Genomic DNA, 23,806 nt, shown 5'->3' with positions numbered 1-23,806 from the left:
GAGTTGTCTGTATTGCCGAACTATTGGTAATTTTGTGTCCTCTTGTCCTTTAAAAAGACCAGGCTCACTGGCAGGAGCGAGACTTCCGTTCTGCCATGCCCAGTGTCTGAAGTCAGTGCAACCTGCCCCGGGACGTCTTCCTGGGGGCTCGGAAGGTGCCCCGGTCCTTTCCACCATCCCAGAGGAGATCCAGGACCTTCGGGAGGTGTTCAACAAGGCCCGGGCCACTTCGCTTCTGCCGCACCGGCCATATGACTGCTGGATTGACCTCCTCTCTAGCACCACTCCGCCCTGGGGACAACTGTACTCACTATTGAGACCGGAGACCAAGGCTATGGACACCTACATTGGGGACTCCCTAGCTGCAGGATTAATATGTCCTTCATCCTCTCCCAACGGCGCAGGGTTCTTCTTTGTGGAGAAGAAGGACAAGACCCTTGCGCCCGTGCATCAACTACCGGGGACTCAATGGAATAACAGTGAAGAACCGCTACCAACTACCACTCATCTCCTCGACTTTCAAGCCTCTCCAGGGGGCCACCGTGTTTTCCAAGCTGGATCTATGGAACACCTACCACCTGGTGCGGATACGGGAGGGGGATGAGTGGAAGACTGCCTTCAATACGGCCAGCTGCAACTACGAGTATTTTGTCATGCCATTTGGTCTCACCAACACCCCTGCTGTGTTCCAGGCTCTGGTAAATGATGTTCTCTGCAACATGTTGAACCGGTTCGTCTTCGTCTACATTGATGACATCCTTCTTCTGTTCCCGCTCCTCCATAGAACATGAGCTCCACGTCTGACAGGTTCTTCAACGCCTCCTGGAGAAACAGCTGTTTGTTAAGGCAGAGAAGTGTGAGGTCTATCACTCCATCATCCCCTTTCTGGGGTATATCATCTCCTCTGGGAGTGTCCAGATGGATCCGGGGAAGGTGAGAACCTGTGGATATGCCCCAGCCACCATCCAGGGAGCAGCTGCAGCGTTTCCTGATGTTTGCCAACTTCTATCACCGCTGCATCTGGGGTTACAGCACCCTGGATTCCCCCCTGTCAGCACTCAACTCTCCAAAGGTTTCGTTCACATGCTCCTCTGCTACTGACAGGGCATTCCGGGACCTCAAACACTGCTTCACCATTGCTCCCATCCTGGTTTATCCTGACCCTTCCCTTCAGTTTGTGGTGGAGGGTGATGCGTCTGATGTAGGAGTGGGGGAGGTCCTGTCTCAGTGTTCTGCCCTGGACCTGAAGCAACAGTTGAAGTCGGAAGTTTACATACACTTAAGTGTATGTAAAGTCATTAAAACCCGTTTTCAACCGCTCCACAAATGTCTTGTTAACAAACTATAGTATTGGCAAGTCGGTTAGGACATCTACTTTGAACATGACATAAGTAATTTTTCCAACAAATGTTTATTTCACTGTATCACAATTCCAGTGGGTCAGAAGTTTACATACACTAACTTGACTGTGCCTTTAAACAGCTTGGAAAATTCCAGAAAATGATGTCATGGCTTTAGAAGCTTCTGATAGGCTAATTGACATCATTTGAATCAATTGGAGGTGTACCTGTGGATGTATTTCAAGGCCTACCTTCAAACTCAGTGCCTCTTTGCTTGACATCATGGGAAAATCAAAAGAAATCAGCCAAGACCTCAGAAAGAAAATTGTAGACCTTCACAAGTCTGGTTCATCCTTGGGAGAATTTCCAAATGCCTGAAGGTACCACGTTCATCTGTACAAACAATAGTACGCAAGTATAAACACCATCGGACCACGCAGCCGTCATATCTCTCAGGAAGGAGATGCCGTCTGTCTCCTAGAGATGAACGTACATTGGTGCGAAAAGTGCAAATCAATCCCAGAACAACAGCAAATGGCCTTGTGAAGATGCTGGAGGAAACGGGTACAAAAGTATCTATATCCACAGTAAAACAAGTCCAACGGTATATCGACAAAACCTGAAAGGTCGCTCAGCAAGGAAGAAGCCAGGGATCCAAAACCGCCATAAAAAAGGCCAGACTACGGTTTGCAACTGCACATGGGGTCAAAGATCGTACTTTTTGGTACTCTAGTCTGATGAAACTAAATTGGAACTGTTTGGCCATAATGACCATTGTTATGTTTGGAGGAAAATGGGGGAGGCTTGCAAGCCGAAGAACATCTTCCCAACTGTGAAGCACAGGGGTGGCAGCATCATGTTGTGGGGGTGTCCCTCCTGCTTTGCTGCAGGAGGGACTGGTGTACTTCACAAAATAGATTGCATCATAGGGAAGGTAAATTATGGGGATATATTGAAGCAACAACTCAAGACATCTGTCAGGAAGATAAAGCTTGGTAGCAAATGGGTCTTTCAAATGTACAATGACCCCAAGCATACTTCCAAAGTTGTGGCAAAATGGCTTAAGGACAACAAAGTCAAGGTATTGGAGTAGCCATCACAAAGCCCTGACCTCATTCCTATAGAACATCATTTGTGGGCAGAACTGAAAAAGCATGTGCGAGCAAAGAGGCCTTACAACCCTGACTCAGTTACACCATTTCACATTCTTAAAATAAAGTGGTGATCCTAACTGACCTAAGACAGTGAGTGTTTACAAGGATTAAATGTCAGGAATTGTGAAAAACGGAGTTTAAATGTATTTGGCAAAGGTGTATGTAAACTTCAGACTTCAGCTGTACATCCCTTCGCCTTTTTCTCCCATCGCCTCAACGCCATGGAGAAAAACTACAGTCTAGGAATTGTGAGCTTCTCGCAGTGAAGATGGCATTGGAGGAATGGATGCACTGGCTGGAAGGGGCGGAACACACGTTCATCGTATGGACCAACCACAAAAATCTTGAGTATCTCCGCACCTCCAAACGCCTCAACTCTAGGCAAGCTAAATGGGCCCTGCTCTTCACACGGTTCAACTTCTCCCTCTCATATTGGCCGGGATCCAAGAATGTCAAGCCGGATGCACTGTCTCGCCGTTATAGCCCCACGGCTCTTACCCCGGATACCGAGACCATCCTGTACCTTTGTCTGCCTGTGTTCGATTTAATACACTTTTGTTACTTCGACATTGTCTGCACCTGGGTCTTACCTTCAAACCTTATAATAGGGGATGAATTTGTTACATGCAGTACATCTCTGATCTTGCCAATATCACATTTGAAAAGCTCCCGGATCTTTGTAGATGAATCTGTGTTTGAAATTCAGTGCTTGACTGAGAGACCTTACAGATGCTGTATGTATGGGGGACAGAGGAAGGGATAGTCATTATAAAATCATGACAACCTCAATTATTTCACACAGAGCAAGTCCATATCATGTACAGTGCCTTGCGAAAGTATTCGGCCCCCTTGAACTTTGCGACCTTTTGCCACATTTCAGGCTTCAAACAAAAATATATAAAACTGTATTTTTTGTGAAGAATCAACAACAAGTGGGACACAATCATGAAGTGGAACGACATTTATTGGATATTTCAAACTTTTTTAACAATTCAAAAACTGAAAAATTGGGTGTGCAAAATTATTCAGCCCCCTTAAGTTAATAAGCATTTTAGATGTGAGAATGTTTTGGCGACAGTACATAATGTCAGCTTTTATTTAATACTCCATCCAGCGTAGCCTAGTGGTTAGAGCGTTGGTCTAGTAACCGGAAGGTTGCAAGTTCAAACCCCTGAGCTGACAAGGAACAAATCTGTCGTTCTGTCCCTGAACAGGCAGTTAACCCACTGTTCCTAGGCCGTCATTGAAAATAAGAATTTGTTCTTAACTGACTTGCCTAGTTAAATAAAGGTCAAATAAAAAATATCCCCCCGTCCCAAATGAATTTTGGTCCCCTGCATAATTGTACAATTAGTGTAGGGGGCCCCCTCTAAAGATGAATAGAGAGTCTTAATATGTCACAATTATGACTTGAATAAACTTGTCAGTTTAAGTCACCAATGAATAATCGCTAAACATTGCATACAGTGTAAATCTTACTTTCCACCAGAAGTGAAATGTTTATTATCTTCACCACTAGAGGGCATCACCTATGCAATAAACCAGGGGATTGTAGTACAAGTAGCACTTCAACATAAACCTGGTATATGCTAAACATCATCACTTTGAAAATGTAATCATACTATCAGAACTATTGGTATCTACATCACTTCCACAGTTAGCCATATGCAAGTAGATCAAAGGGTTTTCAAAGAATGCCAATACATGTATGGATTGGTCTAGGTCTACATATTTATAATTCATATTATCACAAAGTGTATTGTTCAAAGCAGTGCATAAGAATCATTTTATGGATTACAGTTGGGATATTTTGCATTGGTTTTTCAGTCAGTCCCTTGGATGTCTCCAAAGTTTTGCCTGAATGACCTTTGCTTATAACTCTCAGACGAACACACACAGCCATCTCTGCTTACACCTCCTCCTCCCCCTCCTCCTGGTGAACAGTTGGGACAATCAACTGAAAGCCTCTACACCCCCCTTCTCGTAGTCCCCAATAAATCTGCTCCCTGGACCTATGACTTCTCAATGGACTTGCAAATCTCCCCCTCCCCTGCTTCAGCAAATTTCCATGGGCTAGCATTAGCATACAGATGTTCATAAGAGAAAGAGAGAGCAGTCTCACAAAAGGGCAGCGCTCAGAGGAGAGCCCCATGCCTTTTCTTGTCTTGCAGAAACCCCCTCCACCCCAACTTTTCAATATAATGACCGATCGCTATTGTCTGGGATTATTCAGCAGGGTGCTAGCACCAGAATGCCAGAACAAAGCCAAATAATAAACACACAAAACCCAACTTCTGTTCCCTTCTGTGTATGTGTGTGTCCAAATGAAATGTCATTTTTGTATCATGTTCTCATTTTGTGCAGAGATACATTCTTGTTCAATCTTCATCACAAACATTTTATCCTACTATTTTTCCTCCTTAGAAAGCATAGGCCTAAATAATTATAAAAGTATTTATCTGTTAACATCACTTTTTCTAAGATGAGAAATAATATCACTTTATTGCATGACAGTGATGGTATAAGGTGCAGTGTGCCTCTAAGTATAACAAGTCAGTGAGACAGTGATATCCAAACGTTTTATTTTGAACCAAACAGGTAAAAATATATTAAGATAGAAACCGGGATACATATCCCATGGAATGTAAACAATACACTTAAATTATATAGAAACCAACATAACATAAAACCGACACTATCATTTTTGCTTTGAAAAACAAAATAAATAAGTTTTAATTTAACAAATGCAAAGCCTTGTTTGTTTTTCCAACACAGTTAATTAAGGCTAAAGAAAAGCGCAGCTGGAGATGGGCCACAAAGACAAGTTCATTGTAAGATAAAATACACATAGTAATTCATGTCACTTTGTCTAATAACAGCTGGTGTGCAAGAGACCAAGATATTGATGTAACCCATATTACTCATACATTGTGGCAACATTGTTTTCTTATGTTATTACCTTACGTACCCTGAGGAAGGCACAGTGATGCCGAAACATTGGTAAATACCCATTAAATTGCTCGGAGTGTGTGATTGCTCGGAGTGTGCGACTTTATTTTGATAGTTTATAGTTTATTCGCCGTTAGTCAGCACCTCCACCCAAACACATTTGTTTTTGTGAGTGCGCCAGCTCATGTTTTTTTTTTAAACGATCTCACGTAACACCACAAATCACGTTTTAATATTATAGAAACAGTCACAAAAGTGTGTATGAGAACCCTGTCTCACTGAGTAAGCAAAAATGGATGAATGTTTCAGTTGTTTTTAAAAAACTTGAATGGTGAAACGTTGAACCCAAACTAAACGCTGAAATGCACTTGTTGTGTTAGAACACATAAAATACCTCCTGTAGCATCTAACTATGACCGGTGAGGGCAATACGTCTATTTACTGATTGAACAAGGTAACTTGTAACACCATTATTGCCTTCACTGGCATAACGCGATGCTGGTGGACATGGCTCTGGCAGTGTCCACACTCAAGCAATTCAAAGTTCTAAAGCTACATGATAGCTCAAACAAAGCGAAGAGTAAAGCATGTTCTTCTGCATCATATACAAATGCACAACACAATTATAAACATACTCTGTAAAACATACAAAATAAATACATCTTAAAAAAAAGCCCTATAGTTAGACTACCTGATAATACTGTCAATTAGCTGCCTTTACTAAAGGCTACATTTTGTTTACAGTAGGCCTAGCTACATTTTTGGATACATTTCAACATTTACTCTGCCTACAAGACAAGATACTATGTTCAGCTTTGGTTACACTCTAAAGGGCAAGGCTATAAGGAGAACCGTTGAAGTTGTAAAAAGCACACCTGTGCACAGTAGGTTTGTCCTTCTGCCAAGCCCAAAAGTATCATTACTGACATGTTTTTTTCGAAATGGGTACACATAAATTCCCCAACAGAACTCTCTCAGCAAAGACACCACGGATACTGTAAAGCTATTTGAGGCACCCATAGTAGCTAAAACGGGTATACAACAGTATACATGGACGTTATGATATTTAAAAATATATATATGTCGGCTAGCTTTACAACACTGAGCAGAATTCCTCTGTTTGGATGAGAATGCCAGTTAAAGTTTAGTCATCTGAGACAGAGAGGCGACTAAAGATGGGGAGACGTCTGCCCTCAAGGCCAGGGGACTCACAGCCACTCAGGCTACTGGAGCTGGTATAGCCTTCCTGGTCAGAAAGAGAGTCCGGTGAAGCACACCGCTGCATGGCAGGCAGGCCGGTGAATGAGAAGGCATTGCGGTGAGAGTTATGTGCAGCTGACTTTTGCGCACAGACAGTTTGGAACTTTGAGTCAGTGATGGCGTAAAAGTGAGGGTTGTTATTCATCTGATCGTTTCCGAAGTCAGATGAGAACGGATAGTTGTGCTTTAGTGTAGCAGGTTCTGGAAACAATGGGGACAGCAGTTCTGGGCTACCTGTGGAGGGCGGGGATGATACTGAGGAAGCCCTGGAGAACAGCATGGTCTCTGGAACGGGTTGGAATCCGGTCAGCGCTTGGGGAGAGGAGAAGCCAGCGAAACTAATGCTGTGACGCAGCAGCTGTGGGCGTTCTCTCATCTTCTGTCGCTGAGGTGGCGCTCCGCCATCGGGCCCGAGCTGCTCGTCCGCATTATGGATGAAGTGACAGCGGGCGCCATAGGGGCAGAAGCCAATGGTGTGGAACGTGCGGCAAGGCTCGGTTTTGTACTTCGGGTGCCTGCTCAAGTCACGCTGCTCATCCGTGCCGTGGGCAAACTGACACTTGGCTCCGTATTTGCATGTGCCACTCTCCTCGTAAGTGCGGCACATTTCGGTTTTGTACCGGGTGGAGATGGGAGGGGAGGGAGCCAGTGACTTTGCAGATGTCAGGCAGCTGGTGCTGATACTTAGGCCTGGTGGGGGCATCAGAGGAGGGGTGGTGGGGAGATGCTGCTCGCTGTACCCGAGGCTGCCAACATGGCCCTCTATCATGCTGACCGAACGGTCCACACGGAATGGGATGTGGTTGAGAGAAGAGCGGGGCAACTGTTGCTGGTGTTTCAGGCTCCACTGCTGGTTAGCAGTGTTAGTAAGGGCCCAGCAGGCTGGCTCGCCGATTGGGTCCACACTGCCGCTGTTGAACTTTGAGTTGGGTAGGGTAACCGGGCATAGTGAGTGTCTGCGCTGAAATCCAACGACGCGCTGCATCTGCGTGGTGGCTGGTGCGCCATCTGGCATGTCCAGACCACGGAAATTCTATTACACAAGAGAAGAATAAAGTCACATTCCAATACCGGGGATTCAAGCCATGGTCAAGTTATTATAATGTAAATATATGCTGAACCAAATCAACAGTAAACAGCAAGCAAACACAATAGCCCATGTCAAGTTCCAAAAGTTGGCTAAAGTGCGCTTGGTTCGACAAGGAATGAACGACAGATGGAAACCGTTACGCACGTCAATCAGAAAGTTTGAAGCCTTTTCTTTGTAGCCAACAAGTTGATAAAAAGGCACACATAAAAATCCAAGGTACAATTACTAAATGCTATATTTGATAAGTGTATTATTTACCAGTTTAAATAAAACGTATAACTTTCAGACATGTGCTATATAGCCTGATGTATTAATAAACATTTAAAAACATCTTCTTACCTTGCAGAACTCATCCTCCAGCTCCAAAAACGGCGTTAGGAAGTCGGATGGCATTGTACTGATGCCTCAGTCAGGTTATCCCACTTCACAGTAGAGTGTGTTCTGTGTTGAGGCAGGAAGACGCTCTAATCAAGCGCTTCTGAAGTTTCTCAGCCATCTGTTGGAATCCCAAATAAATAGTTGAGAAGCCTAGCTCCACCCACATTTTGGTGACAAGGCGTGCCTTGCGTGGAGGGGATGCCTCTTGAGTTGTAGTACTAGGCTCCCCCCATTCACATGCTGAAACAAATATGTGGAAGTTGATATAGAACACTTTAACATATAGGCCTCCTATAGGCTATACTTCATGGTTTAAACATACATCCAAACAGCCACAGATTTACACTAGTGGTCTGTTAGTGGTGTTAGTTATGTTAGTCTAGATATTTGTCTAAATATATTGACTGGAAATACCATTTATGAATTCATTATATGCCTCTCTCTTGTGGTTGCAAGTCATGGGAAAGTAAAGCGTCAATATAAATTATTATTGCACTTATTTGTTTGTTTTTATTGGATATGACTGCTGCTGTACGCAAGGGTGAGCAAACGTTCACCTCTTTGACCCATTGGGTATTTCTGATCTAATATAATATGGGGATGTATTTTGTGGCATGTTTGGCATGTCAAAGGCCCAGATTTGGATATGAAATCATGTCTGGAGGAGAGAGGAAATCAACAATGCCCTTCAACTATGATGTTATTTAAGGTATTCAATTGTAAATGGCTGCCATAACACAAGCACAAGCCACAACAAGGGCCCCACCCTTAACTCAAAGGCCCTGCTGTCAAACTGTATTGTATTTTGAGTAAAGTGGGGAGGATGGGGTTCGCCAGTCTGGCAGATAACAGAGGTGGTTGTATGAAATGCAATATGCTCCATAACTAACCAAACCCTGTGGACTGATTACATGCTTATTACAGGCTTATGTGCTCTTTTTATAAACCTTATGCACCGAATAGAACACATTCTACCAGAGACATTGTAGAAAAGTCCAACTAGACAGGGTTATTAGGTTCACAATGGGTGGGAGAGCATACTCAAACATTTGATAGATAGTGTCGGCAAATTCAAGAAGGGCAAATGTTTACAAAGGATGGGAAAAGCTTACAAACCCCAACACTTTGAACTGAAACTTAATTCATTTGGCATTTTGTTCAACACAGATGTAGGATTTTAATTTGATCACCCTGTTGCTGGAGAACTTTCCGGCAATGCAGGTATCCCATTTACAACTCATGGTGTATTTGAGGTTTAAAAGGCCACTGAAATTTCAGACTTGATTTTTCCTTACAAAAAAATATCAAACCCTACAAAGCGTATCATTAATTCAAATCCACATAATTTCCAGTTGCTGCAGGATTATTTTCCTGCTCTAGCGAACTGGCTCAAATTAAGATCCTACATCTGTATGTCTACTGATGCCTGAATGTAGGCCTCGTTCTGACTCTGTCCCTCCCTACCTGACATTTGGTGATGCGCACTGAAAATAACCCTAAAATCTACATCATTATGCATAGTACATGGGTAAAAACACTCCGTAAACATTTCCTTAGAACCTTTCAGTCGACAGAAAGCACTGTCCCTTTAAACCACTGTGACGCCTTGTCATCAACAGTAGAGTCAGTAGACCCAGCCATCAGTCTGCTATCCCAGGATGACACTTGTTGTTTTGAAGTAGATAAGGAGGATGGTTGTTTAATTAGGGCATGAAAAGACAAGCAACTGAAACAAAGGTTGCTGTTTGTCAAGTCACAGTGTCAGTAAACCAGATTAAAGTCTATCTACACAATGACAAGAGACAGTGTCAATTGTCTTTAGTGACAACAGTGAGAGAGAAAAACTCACTATACTGCCGGGTGACAGTATATTGCTGTTTTAGGGACTGTCTCATGCAGGAGTCTGATTCATAGTAATAGAGGCTAATTTTAAATGCTATTTTATAGCTTTATCTCATGTTGGTATCTGTCAATTAGACATTGTGCATTCTACCACTCTCCTGACATGTTTTAGTTTCTCTCGTGCTGTTTTTGTGAGGCTGTGGAGGTGGAGAGAAAGGCGGAGGGGCCTCCACAGTCATAGCCACCCCGACAAAGAGAGAGAAAAGAGATAGGGATGACCCAACTCCGAAAAGAGACAATTATCAGGGCACAATCAATGTCCTCCTGGAGGCATGGTATGGTTCCACCAATTATGCTTGAGCGATGGTGCTCACTGGGGTAACAATGGGATTATGCAGACGCCGACCTGGGCCTTCTCCCTCTGATTGGCCCTGCTCTATGTGAGCCATACCAGCAGGCCTCTGTCACAGATTCCTGTGCATGGATCTATAGTGGTACATGGGGGGAAAGGGCTTTGTTAATGATTAGACAATCAGGTCACAATGGCAGAGCCATCACACAAGAGGGGGTGCAATGGCTGTTAGAGTTTTTGCTTTTGACCCTCAATGGGAACGTCTCAGCTTCTTTATGGTGTCTGACTCCTAGGACCTTTTTTGTCTTAGTAAAGCAGCCCACTGATGCGTCTCCAAGCTGCTATACAATAGGCATACTCTAATGCAAAGCCGCAGCAACATTTAGCCAGTTAAATGTTGTTTTCTCTACAAATTATTTATGACTTTTATGACCACAATGAGTGTTTCATGAAAATTACAGTGTGTGCACGATTCAAAAACGGTGATGCTCAATGGTTTCATCACAGCGTTTGTGGTCAGTTGCTGTAACAGTCTGGCGTTAGCCCTTATCTGCCTATAATCATGACTGGTAGATGTATTGTTTTTCTTGCAGGAAGGAATGACTTAGCAACTGATTCCGTTGTGTGGTGGCCGTTAGATAATCCATGATAACTGCCAGGGATATCAAGGCTGAGCGAGATAAACAGTAGCAGTGAGGTTTTGGTCCTCACCAGGACCCACTCCCCAGAGGAAAGGAAAACAAGTGGATGAAGCCCGACCGTTAGTTTTTATCCAGACAATACAGTTAACTGATTTTGTGAATTGGTGTTCAACTTTTAGCGGTTGCGGGCGACAGAGAACTGTCACATTGCAAAAGGGAAACTGTTGGAACTATAAATAAAATGTTTTTAGGAGAGGGAGAGACATGTCTTGGCATGTGTTGTTGTGAGATGCTGCTTCTCAATACACAATCTTAACGTTTTGATTTTGTAATTTAAAACATGTTTAAATAACATCACACTATATGATGATCATGAAGAAATTGTTAAAGTAGCTTATAAATTGTCGTTACATGATAATACCAAGCCATAATTGCACTAGCATTACCAGCTAGCTTTCTTATTGTTACGAAGGGAAGCCTTTTGCAGCTTGTGTATGAGATGCCATCCACAGGGACATTTATTAGTAATGCACAAACTGCTACCCCCCCTTATCTTTCACCGTTTCACTGGAGCTTCCAGTTCCCCCTTTCCAGCCCAAGAGCAAGATAGTTTCACAGAGCCTATGTTGGAGCTCCAAACCCCACCCCCACAGCCTTCGCTCCCCCCAAACGATCCGGGCCTGCCCTCATTGTGCGCCCCTCACAAGAGGCCCTTTGTTGTGGCCCTGCATATGCCAGGCCAGAAATACGCTCTGTGGCTCAGATAAACATGACCAGGCTGTAAACACGTCTGGAGCTCTGGAGGGCCAGGAGGACCATGCCAGGGACCAGACGCAGGCAGGCCGAGGGATAGCTCACCTTCTCAGCACAGTCAATAGCTACAGGAACAGACACATATACCTGTAGGATGAGGGCTCTTTCCCGTGTGTAAAGTCCTCAGAGTCTTGTCCCTGTCTGGTTTGTTCTGGGGGACAGGGCAAAGTGAGGTTCCCACAGACATCCGCTCAGGAACAAACAAGCCCCTCATTTAACGCGGTGCTACAGTTTCACAGCCAACATTTGTACATTCACACACAGGTGAAGGATTAGATTGTGCAAACAACGTCAACAGAGCGGCAACATTGTAAAACACCCTCACATTGTTGCAGGTTCCCTATTTAACGTATGTCAGGGATGTCCAGAACGCATATACTACAGCATGTAGTCAGAACTTACCTTGCATTGACTTCCCTGTCTGGGTACTTTTCTTTTCTGTGTACATACATACGTGCGTTTGTTTGTTTTCTGGATGCGCTAGGGTTGGTATGATACATTTGAAAGGGAAACCAATGGCAACATTGAGGTTAGGTCAGACAGAGCATTAGGTGGTACGTTAAATGTGTTGTTAGTGTATGAATAAAAAAACGTTGCTTAACTTTAACGTCAGAGAGAAGCCTACCCACTGCATGTGTGGATGCTACATTTTCAGCTTAGCCAATATCTGCCCCAACATGTTGTCTCTGAGAAGACCCAAACAAACCAGTGATGAATGTGAGAGTTAGGAGAGTATTTCCTGCAGCACACAAGTCATGTGTTACTCCCTCTACTGGCATTGATAACCATTTATTAATATCATCTTTATGTGCGCCAAGCATCCCTTAAGATGGAAGCCTCCATTAAATGATTGGATGTAATAGGTGTATGAGACTCAGAATGACAAGCCCCCCCCCCCCGGGGAAGACACTGCATTAGGTAAACATGCACAAACCCAAAACAATATGGAGATATCGGTAAGGGAGTAGGGGTTTAGGGGAGTAGGTGTTTGAATGACACCACACATATGCAAATTATTAGGCAATAGATGGGCCACACGGACAATTTAGCCTAACACACACTTGCTGAGCCTTCCCTAACTGGCCTTTCTCATGGATTGTGTGTCAATTAGAGCCTTTCCATATGCAGGTGGAGTTGAATGGACGTGAATGGCTCTGTTTGTATAAGTACTACCTATTGTTGTCACCCAGTGTTTGTATGGTGGTCCCAGTAGGGAATGCAGAAGGCTATCTCCATGCACTGTATGTGAGCATGGGCCTATTTGCTATTTCACAGCAATGCATAGCAGTTAAATTGTGAAAGAATTAGTGTTATCCCTACACTGCAAAATGAACTCCTCTACAAGTATTTCCTGGCAGTCAATATCCTAGAACTAAGCAACATGTATATGTAAATGTAACCAGTACATTGCAGATAAAAAAATAAGTTACTTAAAGTTTTTTTTTAATGACTAAACATACAAATATTTTCTTTTGAAGTTTCAGATTGTGGTCGTCCTCGAATCAGTGTTTTAGTGGTGTGTTAAAAATGACAATGGCACCGAACTTTGATGATCAGCAAACGAGGTGACAATCATGTGCCCATGGTAGGTGTGAGCGAGTCATCATGCTGCCCCGTTGCTTCACGTGTCTATTCAAATTCCTGCGCTTTGTGGTATGTTGTCAATTTGAATTCTGCTCTCTGGAAACATGAAACATGTTTTACTGATGTCCATAAATCAGCTCTATCTATTCCTTTCAGAATTATTATTTTTTGTCTCAATTGTAACGGTGTTCTTCGTTTGTCGAAAGAGAGTCGGACCGAAATGCAGCGTGTTGGTTACTCATGTTTTTAATGAAACAAATGACAATACATGAAATAACTTATAAATACAAAAACAACAAACGGTACGTGAAAAAACCTATACAGCCTGTCTGATGAACACTAACACAGAGACAGGACCAATCACCCACGAAATACACAGTGAAACCCAGGCTACCTAAATACGGTTCCCCATCAGAGACAACAAGAATCACCTGACTCTGATTGAGAACCGCCTCAGGCAGCCAAACCTAAACTAAACACACCCCTAATCAACCACAATCCCAATGCCTACAAAAACCCCAATACGACAACACAATAAACCCATGTCACACCCTGGCCTGAACAAATATATAACGAAAACACAAAATACAATGACCAAGGCAAGATAGAAACCCCCCCCTAAGGTGCGGACTCCCGGACGCACCTCAAAACCATAGGTAGGGTCCGGGTGGGTGTCTGTCCATGGTGGCGGTTCCGGCTCGGGACGTGGACCCCACTCCATTAATGTCATAGTTCCTCCCCTACGCGTCCTGGGATAATCCACCCTCGCCGCCGACAATGTCCTAGTAGTCCTCACCCAGAACCCCACTGGACTGAGGGGCAGCTCGGGACAGAGGGGCAGCTCGGGACAGAGGGGCAGCTCGGGACAGAGGGGCAGCTTGGGACAGAGGAAGCCCAGCACTGAGAGGAAGCCCAGCACTGAGAGGAAGCCCAGCACTGAGAGGAAGCCCAGCCAGGCAGTTGAATCCGGCAGATCCTGGCTGGCTGGCAGTTCTGGCAGATCCTGGCTGACTGGCGGATCTGGAAGAGTCTGGTTGACTCGCGGATCTGGAAGAGTCTGGTTGAATAGCGGATCTGGAAGAGTCTGGTTGACTCGCAGATCTGGAAGAGTCTGGCTGACTGGCAGATCTGGAAGGGTCTGGTTGACTGGCAGATCTGGAAGAGTCTGGTTGACTGGCAGATCTGGAAGAGTCTGGCTGACTGGCAGATCTGGAAGAGTCTGGCTGACTGGCAGATCTGGAAGAGTCTGGCTGACTGGCGGATCCTGGCAGACTGACGGCTCTGGCTGCTTCATGCTGCCTGACGGCTCTGGGTGCTCCATGCTGACTGGCGGCTCTGGCTGCTCCATGCAGATTGACAGCTCTGGCGGCTTCTTGCAGACTGACAGCTCTGGCTGCTCTATGCAGACTAACAGCTCTGGCAGCTCCTTGCAGACTGGCAGCTCCTTGCAGACTGGCAGCTCCTTGCAGACTGGCAGCTCCATGCAGACTGGCAGCTCCTTGCAGACTGGCAGCTCCATGCAGACTGGCAGCTCTAGCTGCTCCATGCAGACTGGCAGCTCTGGCTGCTCCATGCAGACTGGCAGCTCAGGCTGCTCCGAACAGGCAGGAGGCTCCGGCAGCGCTGTAGAGGAGGAAGGCTCTAGAAGCGCTGAACAGGCGGGAGACTCCGGTAGCGCAGGAGAGGAGAAAGGCTCCGACAGCGCAGGAGAGGCGAGGCGCACTGTAGGCCTGATGCGTGGTGCTGGCACTGGTGGTATTGGGCCGAAGACACGCACAGGAAGCCTGGTGCGGGGAGCTGCTACCGGATGGCTGGGGTGTGGAGGTGGTACTGGATAGACCGGACCGTGCAGGCGCACTGGAGCTCTTGAGCACCGAGCCTGCCCAACCTTACCCGGTTGAATACTCTCGGTCGCCCTGCCAGTGCGGCGAGGTGGAATAGCCCGCACTGGGCTATGTAGGCGAACCGGAGACACCGAGAACAAGGCTGGTGCCATGTAAGCCGGCCCAAGGAGACGCACTGGGGACCAGATGCGTAGAGCCGGCTTCATGTCATTTGGCTCGACGCTCAATCTAGCCCGGCCGATACGCGGAGCTGAAATATACCGCACCGGGCTATGCACCCGCACTGGGGACACGGTGCGCACCACTGCATAACACGGTGCCTGCCCGGTCTCTCTAGCCCCCCCGGTAAGCACAGGGAGTTTGCGCAGGTCTCCTACCTGGCGTACCCATACTCCCTGTAAGCCCCCCCATGAAATTTTTGGGGCTGATTCCCGTGCTTCCATCCACGTCGCCGTGCTGCCTCCTCATACCAGCGCCTCTCCACTTTAGCCGCCTCTAGTTCCTCCTTGGGGCGGCGATATTCACCAGGCTGAGCCCAGGGTCCTTTTCCGTCCAGTTCTTCCTCCCATGTCCAATTCTCCAAGTGGTGCAGCCTCTCCCACTGAAGCTGCTTCTGTTACCTCTCCTGTGGCTCCTGCCTGTTAACACGCTGCTCGGTCCGTGTGTGGTGGGTGATTCTGTAACGGCGTTCTTCGTTTGTCGAAAGAGAGTCGGACCGGAATGCAGCGTGTTGGTTACTCATGTTTTTAATGAAACAAATGACGATACATGAAATAACTTATAAATACAAAAACAACAAACGGAACGTGAAAAAACCTATACAGCCTGTCTGATGAACACTAACACAGAGACAGGAACAATCACCCACGAAATACACAGTGAAACCCAGGCTACCTATATACGGTTCCCCATCAGAGACAACAAGAATCACCTGACTCTGATTGAGAACCGCCTCAGGCAGCCAAACCTAAACTAAACACACCCCTAATCAACCACAATCCCAATGCCTACAAAAACCCCAATACGACAACACAATAAACCCATGTCACACCCTGGCCTGAACAAATATATAACGAAAACACAAAATACAATGACCAAGGCGTGACATCAATAAATGTATTAAATTGTACACTCAATCATAGAACTCTGTCACACTTTTCACACCACAAACATACAGCAAGTTGATGTTTATTGTCACGAGTCTTGTCCTGGAGGCAGAACTGAGGGATTTCCTCTTAAATAGAAAGTCAAAATTGGTTGTATTGTAAAAATTCACGAAAACAAATATGATCTTTCTGATCTTATTTTAAAATTAGGGCTAGGCATTATGGTTAGCAGCGTGGATGAGGTTAATTTTAAAATCAGATTTTATGACTTTGTTGCTTTGCTAGCTAGTGACCAATCTGCAGAGCTGCCTCCAGAACAAGAGTCATGATAAAAAAACGCTCACCTGCAAACATACACTGACCTCCTCTGGATTTTGTTATACAACCCTACCCTTCTTTCATCCCTCGCTTGACATTCTCTCAAATTCACCAGGCCTCGTTTCATGGTTCCCCAGATTCTTACACTCCACTTCCTAAAGTGTTTTCCAAACCCCCTTCCCACACATCAGGAAAAACGACAGCCTTTTCTAGGTAAGGGAAATCCCTCCCCGCACAGTAGCTCTAGCTTCCCCTATTTCCAGTAAAAGTGTGACAAGGCACTGTGGAATGTGTTTGGACAAGAGCCGAAGAGGTGGCTGGACACACTCGCACACACACACTCACACACACACACACACACACACACACACACACACACACACACACACACACACACACACACACACACACACACACACACACACACACACACACACACACACACACACACACACACACACACACCCTACATACTGCTCTCGCAGAAGTGTATAGACACCAAAAGTGCCACCACCTCATCCTCTCTCGTCTCTTTCCCCCCAGACCCTTTTCCAGATTCCAGGAAACAGCTCCAGCCTTTGTGGGTCCTCCCAGCCATATGCTGCCAACTGCTGCCTGCTGTGACGCAACACTGCTGACCACGGAGGACTGAGACGACTCTGGTTGGTTTACAATGTGCTTGTTATGGTGGTGGAATTGCATATTTCATTGAATAAAAACAACCTTTTTAAATAAGCAATTGCTTTCCCATATGTCTGCATTATTGAGACAAACAGTTGGCTATGCAGGATTGTTTGGCGGACAAATTTGTAATATCAAAGTTAGCAATGGAAACACACGCTCTGTAAACAGCGACGCATCAGCCACAAGATTGGCAATCAAATCAAATAAAATCATGCCCCTAAACTAGCAAATGTCCATTTGCACAGGAACCTTATTTCAAACTCCCATGCAATTGCTTTCCACAACTGGTGTACTTTAGTTGAGGCACTCTGTGCTCGAGCCGTTATTGACGACTGGTGCTGTCTGGAGCGTGCACACAGAGTCTGGTTCCCTGGTTGTGAGAATCAGTGAAGTCTTCTTCTCCTCCTGAGCAGCTGTTGCTGTTATTTTAACAGGGGCCTGTCTCTCTGTCTGCGCCAGTCTGTGCTTTCATCGCCCTCAGCTGTTCATAGCACGTTTCCTTTCCCGTTAAACTGACAGGCCAAGTTTGTCAGATGGCCATGTGATGTGCTTTTGGGAGTTGGACACTGTGACTTCAGAGACTTCACATTGCAGGCTGCCCACATGTCGCAAATGAGATAGATTTCAGTTTGCCTTTTTAACACCATTGAGGATTTGTTATGATGCTGATAAAGGTTACTTGATCTCTCAGTATTCTATTTGGCTGTTACACATTCATGAACAGGAGCACGAGTAATCCAGCGTCATTTGGGTCTGACTATTTGGGACATAGCAATGACCGCAAGTTAAATAAATAAAAGAAAACAGAATAAGAACCATCTTGCGAGCAGAGCAATCCCCTGTGGTTTCGAAGTGACTGTATCGCAGCAGTGGCAGTTATGAATCTGCTAGTACTACTGGAGGAAACGCCTCATCTCAGGAACAGCGCTGATCTAAAATGGCAGATGGAAATGTTTCACTGTGTCCCCGAGAGCAGGGGCTCTTACATTTTTTTCAGCTCGATACCCAAATTAAGAAATTGACCGTCTTCCGTGACCCAGATCGTCCTCCATTGACATAAATTAAGAAGAGATAGTGTGTGATAATAGATGTATTCTCATAACTCGCGACCCACCTCTAACATGCCCAGGGCCCACTTTGGGTCCCGACCCATAGTTTAAGAAACCCTACCCGAAAGAGATGCTGTTCTTTACCTTTGGATGATGTTTGGGCTCTGATAAAGCCTATCTGTGTACACAGTCTACAGACGGTGTGTGTCTTTAGTCAGTGTAACTGCAGGCAGTTAGTGTAAGAACACTAACAAGCCAATCATGGCTGTCAGAATGGTGGAGTAGTGAACATTCATCATATTCACCCTGAATTACATTAATATATATGCACTGTTGCTTCTGAGAATTCCCAACCCCCCTTTTCCCTGTGCGCTAAGCATGAATCATGTATGTAGTTAGGCTGGTTAGGCTAATCCAGCATTCCAGAGCATTGTTTTTCTTCCAATCTAATGTTCGGACTCTGTTTTCATCATGCTATATCTTTCACGCCTCCCCCTCGTCCACACAGCGCCTCAACTAGAAAGTCGGTCGAAGAGATGTGAACGAAGAAACCGATTAATACTGAATAACTGAGTGATTCTGAATTCCTTCTAATATTACATTCGGAAAGTTTAGAGAACGCGCAATCATCCTTTGTATACCAAATAGAACTTTTGACCACCGTGGAGACTTTGCTTTCGCCTTCAAGACGGACAATTCAGCCAAGACCGAAGCGCATATGAAAGGGGGGCATGGCTTAAAAGTTATACACGGAGGGGATTTTACTCCTGGATATGGAGCCTGGTTGTTATTCGATATGAAACTAATCAGAGTGCAGCTGGACATACCACATTATGGAGGTACGTTACGACAACAGACAGTATCTGCACTGTTAATATTATTTTCTCTGGCTTCAGCCCGAGGTGACTTCATGTTTGGTTTAAAATATAACCTCCCAATATGTATTTTCTTTGAAAGTCCCCGGCCGCCTGGCCCGTTGCTTGGTACTCGTTCCCGAATGTTTAGAATGTCAACATTACATCCAAAAGTTAGAAAACACCGGATAAAACGTGTGGGGTTCGTAAAACGCAGGCTCTCGACACGTGCCAGACGTTTAGTCGAAATAGCTGCCCTTTAAAATGCGGTTTATAACCCAGGTGGGGTTGGGAACATATTTGACTTTGGAACTCTCTCTTTCTCGCCTGGAGCGCTAGCTGAGGCCAAGGTCAACATATGTCCTCATAGCCTTCACTAGTCCTGCCTCATAGGGCTCTGAAGGGGGCCGTACAGTGAAAAGTCAACACAGGCCTTTTACTGTTAATGTTGTCATTACTGTCCCAAAGCGGAGGGGTAAGGGGGGCACCTCGTAACTCAACACCAGTTGCAGAGCAGGGACTTTAAAGTAGGGTGGTGCGGATGGGAAGGGGGGTTCTACAACCCTTTTAAATGAGCTCAGCACTTGAGATGAATAGGCTAGTAAAATGATGGAGCGCCTGGCTGTGGGGTAGATGTGAGGCCGAGTGGTTTGGGTCGTATAGGGGATGGTGGTCTGTACAGTCACATGTGCCTCCTGTCAGCAGGTCCCCAGCCACAAGCACCTGGTGACATAATTGCTGGGTGGTAGACTGGGGGCTAGACCGGGGGGTTGGAATCCCAGGGCTGGAGCACTGGTCTGGTTTGGTTGCTCCGGTTCACCCCCATGGCAGCCCAGACACACACAGACAGGCAGACAAACATGGCTTTCTTACAGAAAACACAAGCACTTCTGTTTGCTTTGTGTGTTTACATCCTTTTTGCAAATTCTTTCTCAGTTTGTGTGAACGACGGCTTATGATCAAGCTTTGTGGACACATGCTGAGAGTCGACATACTGGTAGGAGTAGCATTTTACACAGACATATACATGCAAATAGAGAAAAGTTTAGACACCCTTTGTCCCATGTGTGCACGCACGCACACACGCACACACACACACACACACACACGCACACACGCACACACACACACACACACACACACACACACACACACACACACACACACACACACACACACACACACACACACACACACACACACACACACACACACACACACACACACACACACACACACACACACACACCATACTGCTACCACATGTTACCATTAACCTGTCATAAATGGAGAACTTACGTAGATATTCTGAATTGTGTTGTCTGGATGTGGTGGCATGTTAAAGTAGAGGGGTTACAGAGTGTGAAGGCTTGTGGCGCTGATAACGGGTACCCCTCTATGCCCACTTCCATTTGCTCAAATTGATAACCACTGTGCAAGATGTTGTGGTTAGCCCAGCCGTAACGGGTGATACCTCGGGGCTAACGGCTCCAACCACTGTCAGTTAGCTCTACAACAACATCTCTGGGAGTGGGTTAACCTCTATGTTTGTAGAGGCTAGAGAGGGTTGAACACATCAAAGTCAAGTCACATAAGCTGTTTGAGGTGATTCCAAATGAACGTAAAGATGTTAACATACTTATTTATTTTTATCGGACACACAGAATAATTGTCTTTTGACGATACCTACAAAAAAAGACTCACCAAACATTCTAAAATAGTATTACGCTATTTGTACAGAAGATGAGGAAACCCATGACAGAACAATGCTTGCCATGACAGAAACAGGTTTGAGATGTATGAAACAGATAACAGGAATGAAGAACATGGGATCAACACGAGGACAGCAGAAAAGAGATGAACATCTAAACAGATAATTCGATGACTGATTACTGTAGAAGGTGGCTGGGAACGCATTGGCCTACTGAATGACGCCTGTTGTAGAGAGGAATAAATCTGTCTCTTTCACAGCGGGAGCTGCAGCAAAGCATGGTTTTGTTCTGACACTCGTCATGCCTCCAGCCAAGTTCATAGCCCTCATCCTGATCACGTTATGGTACGAGCCCGCGTGATCTGGGTTCGACTCAGACCTTCCCTTCCCACAGTTGCGTAAGGAGATCTGCTTTTATAAGTGTCGTGTTGCACCAAGTTCCTCTATGTGCGGTCTGTGTGTAACTGCCTGTTAACTGTATCACGCCAAACTCAGCTCCCCCTTCCTCACATACCTCTGGAGTGGAGTGGACAGCTGCTGCCAGTATTGGCGAGATTGCCCAAAGCTGTCACTAGACATGGAGGGATAATCTATGTTAACACTGGGCATTGATAATATCAAAATCTTCTATAAAACGGGGGTTTTAAAAATGGGGATTTCATTTGCAATTAGATGAGATATGAACAAGCTTTTCTCTGTGGTACAGAGAATAATATCTTTGTGTTTCTGGTGCTGGAATATATTATGGAACATGTTATGCTGTAAGCGAGACTGTATGAGTTGTTGGATGATAACATAGCCTAGGACCTATGAAATGTGAGTGGGCTTCAGCCACATGGCCTTGGAGTTAACTAAACTGTGGACCTTTCCCATCTGACAAAGCCTAAGAGGGTACATCATTTCTTATTTCAGGCTGGAACTATCAACACCAGAGCTGCTGACTGACATGAGTGAGCTCAAATATTTGATGTCTGAGGTCGGCAAACGGTTGGCTACGATTGCTCCCATGGCGGTCATATTTGGCGTAGTGTGTGTAATGTGTGTGAAGTTTAAATGGTTCATACTGACATGATGTGCACATGAAATGTACTCTGTCTCTCTGAAATTGTCACGCCCTGACCTTAGAGATCCTATTTATGTCTCTATTTTGGTTTGGTCAGGGTGTGAGTTGGGGTGGGTATTCTATGTTCTATTATTTGTATTTCTATGTTTTGGCCGGGTAGGGTTCTCAATCAGGGACAGCTGTCTATTGTTGTCTCTGATTTAGAACCATACTTAGGTAGCCCTTTTCCCACACCTGTCTTTGCTGGAAGTTGACTTTGTTTATGGCACATAGCTTTTAGCTTCACGGTTTGTTTTGTAGTGTTTATTGTTTTGTTCGGTGTCTTTTCTAAAAAATAAAAAAAATGTACGCTCACCACGCTGCGCCTTGGTCCTCTTCTTTCAACGGCCGTGACAGAAATGCAGTATCTGTATTGTGCAATAGCAAGTACAGTATCTGTATTTTTCACCATGTGACAATTGTGTTTAATCTAACACACGGTTTGACTAGCAGTATAAGAAAAACCTTGAATGTTCTTCCCGTATAATAGTGAATGACAGTTTAAATCGAAAGGAGGTTTATTGTTTAACTCTTTCTAAAACCACTTTTATAGATATTTGGTTCTTTCCTAACCGATTAACCCTTTGACATACAAAAAAACCCTGCAGAGTGAGCTGAACCACTTGCATTTAACCCTGAGTGGCGCAGCGGTCTAAGGCATTGCATCGCAGTGCTCGAGGCATCACTACAGATCCATGTTCGATCCCAGGCAGTGTCACAACCGGCCGTGATCGGGAGTCCCATAGGGTGGTGCACAATTGGCCCAGCGCTGTCTGGGTTAGGGGAGGGTTTAGCTGGAGTAGGCCGTCATCATAATAAGTTAAATAAATACAATTTTTTTTTATTCAGATGCCTATCACATGAAAATGGAATTAGAAAAGGAAAAAAGGTTCCCTCCTCTGCTCTATCCCCTTCTATCAAGGCTGTTTCTGAAGAGAAAAAGCTTGAGAGGCGAATGTTTTAAGAGTACCCTTGTCTGTTTTCTCTTCTCTGTCTCCCCTACTCTTTCCACTTTTTCTCCTTCCACAGGACTGGTGAGCCTGCACAAGAGCAGAATAGAGCGACAAGAAGGCCGCTATTCACCAATCATTTTCAATGAAGTTAATTATCTGTTGCTTAATTGGCCGCAGGGCCCTTCCACAGTAGCATGGGCTGTCCTGGGGGAAAAAAATGACTACATACATTTGTAAAAACAACAACCCCTACAACAAGCATTCTCTCCCAATGGGGCATGTTGAATACTGAAAGGCGGCCATTTAGCTGTGTCCTCTTAGAGCCTTGTCACACCGAGGAGCTCCATACAATGATGTATTCAACGCAGTGGGTTTTCCAATGCTGGGTCCTGGGACCCCCTCTTTGTTTGTTGTGATCAGAAACTCGCCCCAGAGCACGTCTGTTTCCCAGCAGCCTCTTCACTGCCCCTCCGGCCCTAGCTATGCTACAGGACTCACTTGGGAACAATTGGTGTTTGTGGTATTTGTGTGTGCATGGGCATTAGGTTATATTTACTCCTCCTCCCTAGCAACCGACTTGTGGCCTTAGTTTGATATTCATTTGTGTGGTATCTTCCAATGATTTGGCATTTCATTTTTTTTTTTTTACCCTTTACTCCTCTACCAACCCCCATTAATCGCCTCCTCCCCAGCCTATTCTCCCTGCCAGTCCCACTGGCTCTGTCCACACAAAAGCCCACAACGTCTTTCTCTAGCCCTAACGTGTCAGGACAACTATAGTT

The 23,806-nt window shown here is 45.2% G+C and overlaps 1 protein-coding gene and 1 long non-coding RNA gene across 2 annotated transcripts; one reads left to right on the top strand and one right to left on the bottom strand.

The window, feature by feature from the left end:
* Nucleotides 1-5,054: 5,054 nt before the first annotated feature.
* On the bottom strand, nt 5,055-8,274 carry LOC135552609 (mRNA decay activator protein ZFP36L1-like). The gene is made up of 2 exons (XM_064984325.1): nt 8,133-8,274; nt 5,055-7,736 (listed from the first exon to the last, which is right to left on the bottom strand). Exons 1-2 carry the CDS (start codon nt 8,184-8,186, stop codon nt 6,588-6,590), a joined length of 1,203 nt encoding a protein of 400 aa, XP_064840397.1. The 5' UTR covers nt 8,187-8,274; the 3' UTR covers nt 5,055-6,587.
* A 10,641-nt stretch (nt 8,275-18,915) lies between these two features.
* Nucleotides 18,916-22,435, top strand: LOC135551492 (uncharacterized). The gene is made up of 3 exons (XR_010457319.1): nt 18,916-19,243; nt 20,195-20,255; nt 21,882-22,435. It is a non-coding gene; the product is annotated as an uncharacterized LOC135551492 (long non-coding RNA).
* The last annotated feature ends 1,371 nt before the right edge of the window (nt 22,436-23,806 follow it).

The sequence above is a fragment of the Oncorhynchus masou genome, chromosome 13 (genome assembly GCF_036934945.1).
Source record: "Oncorhynchus masou masou isolate Uvic2021 chromosome 13, UVic_Omas_1.1, whole genome shotgun sequence".
Lineage (NCBI taxonomy): Eukaryota > Metazoa > Chordata > Actinopteri > Salmoniformes > Salmonidae > Oncorhynchus > Oncorhynchus masou.
This window is presented reverse-complemented; position numbering and strand designations above follow the sequence as displayed.